Source organism: Lactuca virosa, chromosome 3, assembly GCF_052849685.1.
Source record: "Lactuca virosa cultivar CGN04683 chromosome 3, Lactuca_virosa_CGN04683_v6, whole genome shotgun sequence".
Taxonomy (NCBI): Eukaryota; Viridiplantae; Streptophyta; class Magnoliopsida; order Asterales; family Asteraceae; genus Lactuca; species Lactuca virosa.
Genome location: NC_136428.1, coordinates 361,612,490 through 361,619,556, shown reverse-complemented (window position 1 = coordinate 361,619,556; position 7,067 = coordinate 361,612,490). Strand labels below are relative to the sequence as shown.

General features: G+C 32.2%; 1 protein-coding gene across 1 annotated transcript; it reads left to right on the top strand.

Moving 5' to 3' along the window:
• Window positions 1-2,594: 2,594 nt before the first annotated feature.
• LOC145167600 (VAMP-like protein YKT61) lies at window positions 2,595-6,642 on the top strand. Its single transcript, XM_079086836.1, has 6 exons — window positions 2,595-2,906; window positions 3,502-3,599; window positions 3,694-3,798; window positions 3,884-3,949; window positions 4,945-5,031; window positions 6,454-6,642. The coding sequence occupies exons 1-6, from the start codon at window positions 2,711-2,713 to the stop codon at window positions 6,502-6,504; spliced, it is 603 nt and encodes a 200-aa protein (XP_078942962.1). The 5' UTR covers window positions 2,595-2,710; the 3' UTR covers window positions 6,505-6,642.
• Window positions 6,643-7,067: the final 425 nt, after the last annotated feature.

The window sequence follows — 7,067 nt, the reverse complement described above, 5'->3', positions numbered from 1 at the left end:
TATTTTTCCATTTCTTCCCTCCATGCAAGAGCTATGATGTTTTGGTTTGTGTATTAAGTTAGGATTTTGGTGTATGGACTCCTTCTAGCCATGGAAAGTCATAAAGTTGGAATCTTTATGACTTAGAATATTATTTAGGACTGGATTTGAGCTTTAGACGTGAGATCTTAATGAAATAAGCACTTAATGAAGGAAAATGGAATTGGACGTGTACGCTGGGCGTAGCTGGTGGTACGTTGAACATAGCAGGCCGGAGCCCCGTAACCAAGAATGGATCTACTATGTTGAACATAAAGACTGAGTACGTTGGGCATACTCAGTTTGTGTTGACCTCCTTTGAATTTTTAACTCTTTGACAAGGAATTTGACCAAGTTTAACTTTTTAGACTTGTAAAGTCATAAAGTTGGAAACTTTATGACTCTAGTGTGTATTTGTACCTTAGATCTGAAATATGGGCGAGGGTACGCCCCACATACTCGGTCAACCACCCTGATGGTGGTAAACTATGAGGCTTCGTGTACGCTAAGCGTACCTCCGGAGTACGCCCAACGTACTCGCACTGGGTCAACCTTGTTGAGTTAAATCGGTTGAGTTGACTCAGCTGGGTTGACTCAGCTGACTTAGTGGGTTTGACCAATTGACTTTGACTTTTACTTTGACCAAGTTTGACTGTGAGGGTATTTTTGGTATTTGGGATTTTGATGGAATTGGTCACATGGTGGAAATAGGTATCAGTTAGAGAGCTAAGATTCAGAGTCGAGCCTCATCAATTCTGTTTAGTTTGCGAGGTGAGTTGTCCTCATTGTAATTATGTGTCGAAGACACCAAGGCCGACCCATTGGTTTGATAACCTGATATTCGTAGATATGCTGAGTATAGATAGATATGCATGCTAGTTTCGATATGCTAGTTGGTAGATGTGTAGGACTACCTTGATGTTGTTTGTATGATTATTTGTATATGATATTATTTGTTATATGTCGATATATTATGGTGGGTTGAGGTTGTACTGCTTCGTGCGGTAGCAAACAAAACCTAGAGTATTCCAGATATGAGTTGAGGGTCGAGCGAGGCATGCCAGACTCATACTGAGGGCTCATGAGCATTCCAGATACGAGCTGAGGACCGTGCGGTATGCCAGACTCGTACTGAGGGCTTGATAGAGTTCAGTCCAGGAACTGATCTGGTTGAGGAGCAAGCCAGTCATAAGCTGTGGGCCCGAGGGCAAGCCAAACTTATGCTGTGAACTCAAGGGTAATCCAGTCTTTTTAGATGTGGGCCTGTTACATGTTGTTATTGTATTTGTTTATCCGTTTATGTGTTAGTATTTTAGGGGAACTCACTAAGCGTTGGCTTACAGTTTTGGGTTATGTTTCAGGTACCTCGGATGATCGCGGGAAGGCGAATGCATGATCGTACACCTCCACGTGTTTTGATTTATGATTTTGGGAAAAGTCTGATATTAAACATGTTTTGAAAACTACATTGTAAACAATTATGATTCTTGGATTGGTTTTGAAAGTTTAAATTTTTCATGATTTTTATGGGCGTTACATTTCAACACTGATACATATGACTGGAGTGACATGGCTGACGGATCCATTTACCCAGCTTGGGCATAGTGTGATACGATATAATTTTGTTTGGATTACATTACCTGAGTATTTATATACTAATTAATTATTTCTAAACTTTTTTTTTTATTGTTTTACATCCCAATTAACATACCACAAGCTTATTGGTTTTTGGGTTCTTTGGATTTGAAGACATTCAAAATGACTATATACGATAGTCATTGGAAGGGCGGCTATTGTTCGGAAAATGAGGATTGGTTTATAGGTCTGAGAGCCCGCATCCACAAAGTGCTAGTAGGAGTCAACTACTGGGGTACCGAACCAACAGATTCAATCCCACTTGAGAGCTTCAAGATGACCTCGAAAAGGCCCTAGACGTACCACAACAGATTGACATCAGAGGGGATTGTGGGGTGTTTTTGTGTTGGTTCTTGGAGGCGTTGATCACCAAGAAAATCGATTTTCTATAGAGGGTAAAACCACCGGTCAATGGGCTATGAGTTATAGAAAACGAATAGCGGAAATATTTTGGGGTACATGGACAAAGATAATCTAAATATCGCATTTGTAATATGACCTACACACATCATTTATTTAGTTTATGTATTTATTAGTTGTTTGTTCATTTTAATTGTATTTTATATTTTATAAAACTAAAAATTATACATTTTATGAAAGCAAAACTTATACATTCTATAAAAACAAAACATACATGCAAAAAGAGAAAAAAATAAAGTCAAATCTATTCCGAAGACATGGTCCGGAATCGTACTTTGGGAGACATCTCCGGAACAATGTGTTACGGAGAATGCGGTTATTTTACCAAAAAAAAAAATTTATAGCTATTTTAGTCAAAAAAAAAATAAAAATAAAAAATCAGTTAGATTATTTAATTCCCCATAATATTAATAATCAAATAAAAATAATAAATAACAATTAAAAGAAGAAAAATAAAATTTGTTTTCAGTTTTTGACGTTAATTGAAAAAAATTATTTCCTTATCTGACTAGTATTTCTATAGATTTGGGCAAGTCAAAGGTATTTCTGCCATAGCCATCGTCGCTACCTTCTTCACAGGAACAATCAAACAAGCGCTTCAGCTGTATCTGCCCCAAATTTACAGTTTACAGAGAACATGAAGATCACCGCGTTGCTTGTTCTCAAATGCAATCCCGACGGATCGTCGGATCCGGTGATCCTAGCAAATGCCACGGACGTCAGCCATTTCGGTTACTTCCAGAGGTCTAGCGTCAAGGAATTCATAGTCTTTGTTGGTCGTACAGTCGCTAAACGTACGCCTCCATCGCAACGTCAGTCCGTTCAACACGAAGGTAGCTTTTTCGTTCTTCCCTTTCTTCAACTTTACTTTCTATTTTTTTGAACTTTATCTGTTCGATTGCCATACGAGCTCTGTGAATATATTAGTTGAATCGGATCTGATTTCCCTTGAACTGCCTGAAATCTAAGAAACAATTGAGTTGAATTCCCTTTATTTGTTTGATTTAGACGAATCAGTTTTAAGGAATTTAGTTTACTTTCAGGAAATTTCGAATCAATCCATTCAACATAAGTCGGTTTTCCCTTGTTCGTCTTCAATTTTTGTTTATTTCGCAATTTGTTTCTATGATTACAAATTGAATCGGATCTGCGTTTCTCTAATAGGGCTTGAATCCCAAGAAAAAAAATATTGGGATAATTTTACTTTATTGATCGTGTTTGAGACATAATCAATTTAATCAAGTGTCCACCATATTGGAAGAAGCTTTGAAACCTAAAAATTAGAAGAACCCTAATCTTTCCCAGAAGACATTTTTCTTCTGAATTGCTAGATGTGAAGTTCAAGAGCAGCCATGAACTCTCAATCATAATTTCTATACATATATGTATTACCTCAATAATTAAATTCATATTTATTTTGTTAATCAGAATACAAGGTGCATTCCTACAATAGAAATGGTCTTTGTGCTTTGGGGTTTATGGATGATCACTATCCAGTTCGAAGTGCATTTTCTCTTTTAAACCAAGTAAGCCTATTATACAACCTTCATGTTATTTTATTCTTTTAATTCATTGTAAATGATGAAATTACTAAATTATTAAGTTTTGTGTGTTGTTTAGGTGTTAGATGAATACCAAAAGAATTTTGGTGACTCATGGAAAGCTGTAGAAGCAGATCAAAGTCAACCATGGCCTTATTTAGATGAAGCTTTGATCAGATTTCAGGTTTTTTAATTTAATTCCACAAGTGATTTTGAAAAATAAACTGAAGTAATTATGTTTTTTACTTTCTTACTTTTTAATTTTTCAGGATCCTGCTCAGGCAGATAAGCTGCTGAAAATTCAGAGGGAATTGGATGAAACAAAAATTATACTTGTAAGTGTGTTGACTTTTGTTGACCAAATTGCCAATTTGTATCTTATATAATCTCCAATGAGAGGTTTTTCCATAAATTGTTATTTGTTAGAATTAGTCTTTTTGAAAAAAGACAACCTTTTTCTTGTGATTTTTATCATGTAGTTATGATTTTATAAAAGGTTATTTTGTTTTTGTGATTTTTACATTTAACCCACTATATTAAATAATATTTCAGTTTATTACCCTAATTATATTTGGATTTTGAATCTTGATTATTCTTTGACTTATTAATCTCTTTTAATAAAAATGAATATACTCTCTGATATAAAATATTAAATTGATAGTGATTATTTTATATCTTTTTTGTCTTTTAGTTTTATAATTACATACGTAATAATTTTATCATTTTTTTTATAATCTTTTTCATTAATATTTATTTATTCAAATGTTAATGTCAAGTAATATTTTATTTAAATAAATATGACGCGTGCTTAAAAAACGAAAAGTTAAATAAGGGACTTTATAAAAAGTTTTAGATAGATTATGAAAAATTAGTTACTTAAAAAAAAAAAAAAACTGTTAAGAGGTTAACCATTGTGGATGCTCTTATAGCATTATACTTTTTATTTAATAATTATGGATCCTGGTAGTTTAGTTAGTAAGGATAATTTAGTCTTTTACTTGTCTTCTCTTTCTACAACCCCTATTAGGATTTAATTATCTACATAAAGTCATATAAGGCCAAGAAGAGAGATGTCAGATGTCAGGTAGAACTAGGTGAGAGATAAACTCGCTCTTGATCACTGTCTGTGGAAAAGACATAAATACCCTTCATCATTAAAAATCGCCCTAGAAAGCCTGTCCACTCTAGTCATGTCTTCCTTTAACAAATGCAGCCTAAAAGACCCATGGAAATGTCAACATCAAATAATTTAGGGTATATTTGCTACATATTTTTAATTTTAATGCTAAAAATATGTTTTTTTTTTTATTATTTTTTTTTTTGATTACAGCACAAGACTATTGATAGTGTTCTTGAAAGAGGTGAAAAGTTGGATAGTTTGGTTGAGAAAAGTTCAGACCTCAGTACAGCTTCACAGGTGTCAATTATTCTTCTTCCAATATTTTTGACATGAAAATTTCATATAATTTAATTTAGTTATGTATTATAGCATGCTACTTTCATTTCTTTCAATTACACATTGTGTTTTTTCCGATTTAAATCTCTATTTTTTTTTCCTGAAAAGACCTAATTTTTTTCATTTTTTTTTTCTGAAAAAACCTTCAACGTTTTATTTTTTTCGGAAAAAAACCTCAACCCTTTAATTTTTTTTCTGAAAATTTCCTCAATTTTTTTTGTTTCCGAAAAAAACCCTCATTTAACCCGTTTTTTTTTATCGGGGTTAATTTCATAAAAGACCTTATATTTTGTGTTTTTTCCGGATTAAACCTCATATTTATTCTTTGCCTAAAACAGACCTTGTATTTTTTTATTTTTTCCGATCTTGCCCTTTTAGTCATTTTTTTCCAAAAAAAAAATTGTAAAATGTGAGGGTTTTTTCGAGAAAAACTAAAAAAGTTGAGGTTTTATTTGGAAGCATTTCGAAGGTCGAGGGTTTTTTTGGGGGAAAAATACAAAGTTGAGGGCTTTTTCGGAAAAAATGAAAAAATACAATGTATTTTTCAGGCAAAAAATAAAATTGAGGTTTAATAAAAAAAACAAAAAAGATAAGATTTTTTTAATGAGATTAACCCGTTTTTTCCGAAAACAAAATGCTAAAAGGGCCAAATCGAAAAAAGATCCAAAAATGTAAGGTCTTTTTCAGGAAAAATATAAAGTTGAAGTTTGAAAAGGAAAAAACATAATATATAAGATCCTTTATGATATTAACCTACTTTCAATTCTTTCTGTTACAACATTACCTTTTTCATTTTCTTCTTTTTAAACATTGCACTTTATAAAATTCATTATACTTTAAAAAAAAAGAGTAAATTACACGAATGGTCCCTATGGTTTATGGCAATTTGCATGTTTGGTCCCTAACTTATTTTTTAAATCTTGAAGGTCCCTACTGTTTGTTTTTGTTATATGATTGGTCCCTGTCTTATCTAAAAAGACTATTTTGCCCTTGATTTTTTTAATTCATTTAAATAAACACACCCCCAACCCCACCCCCTCACCTTACCTTATCTACCTCACCATTTTTCCCTATTTAAATAATAGTCTTTTTAGGTAAGACAAGGACCAAGCACGTAACAAAAGTAAACAGTAGGGACCAAGTGCATAAAAAAACAAATAGTAAGGACCTTCCGAGTTAAAAAAATAAGTTAGGGACCAAACGCACAAATTACCCCAAACCATAGGGACCATTCCTGTAATTTACTAAAAAAAAAATCTATCCAATTATAGCAGTGATAATTGCTTTGTATTTATATGAGATTTATATAATTGCTTTAATAAACATGACAATGAAAGTATGTTGCTATTTCTTGCATTTAACCCTACTTTATACGTTCAACAGATGTTCTACAAACAGGCGAAGAAAACAAACCAATGTTGTACAATATTGTAGGGAAAAAAGGCGGATTTGGTTGTGTTGATTTGTTTTACATTTACATATTTTTCTACTTGGTTGCTTGTTGGATCGAATAGGGCATTACACTTTCTACTCATGGGATATATATATTTTGTAATATATGTTGGATTTATATGTGATTGTATAAAATTAAAAGAAAACCCGATAAATTTATAAAAAATGTCACCTAAGGTATGAAAGGTTTTATTAAATCTAACGTAAGTTAAATTTATAAAAGAAAACCAACTTTCGATGTGGTGTTACAAATTCTTTATAATACAATTATTAAATCATATGGGATAATGCTATTTATTGGCACCCAATTATTTTTAATGTATCTAGAATACCATTTTATATATTTTTAATATATTTCGAGAGGTAGTCGACTATAAAACTTGTTCCAAATTGATCATTATGACATGGGATAGCAAATTTACATGGTTACACTGCTTCATTTTCTTTTACTATTATGACATCTTTTTTTTTTTTGCGAAATTGCTGTAACTTACAAGTTTTATAAGAGTTATTCTTTACAAGTTAGTTTTTCTTATAAATTATAA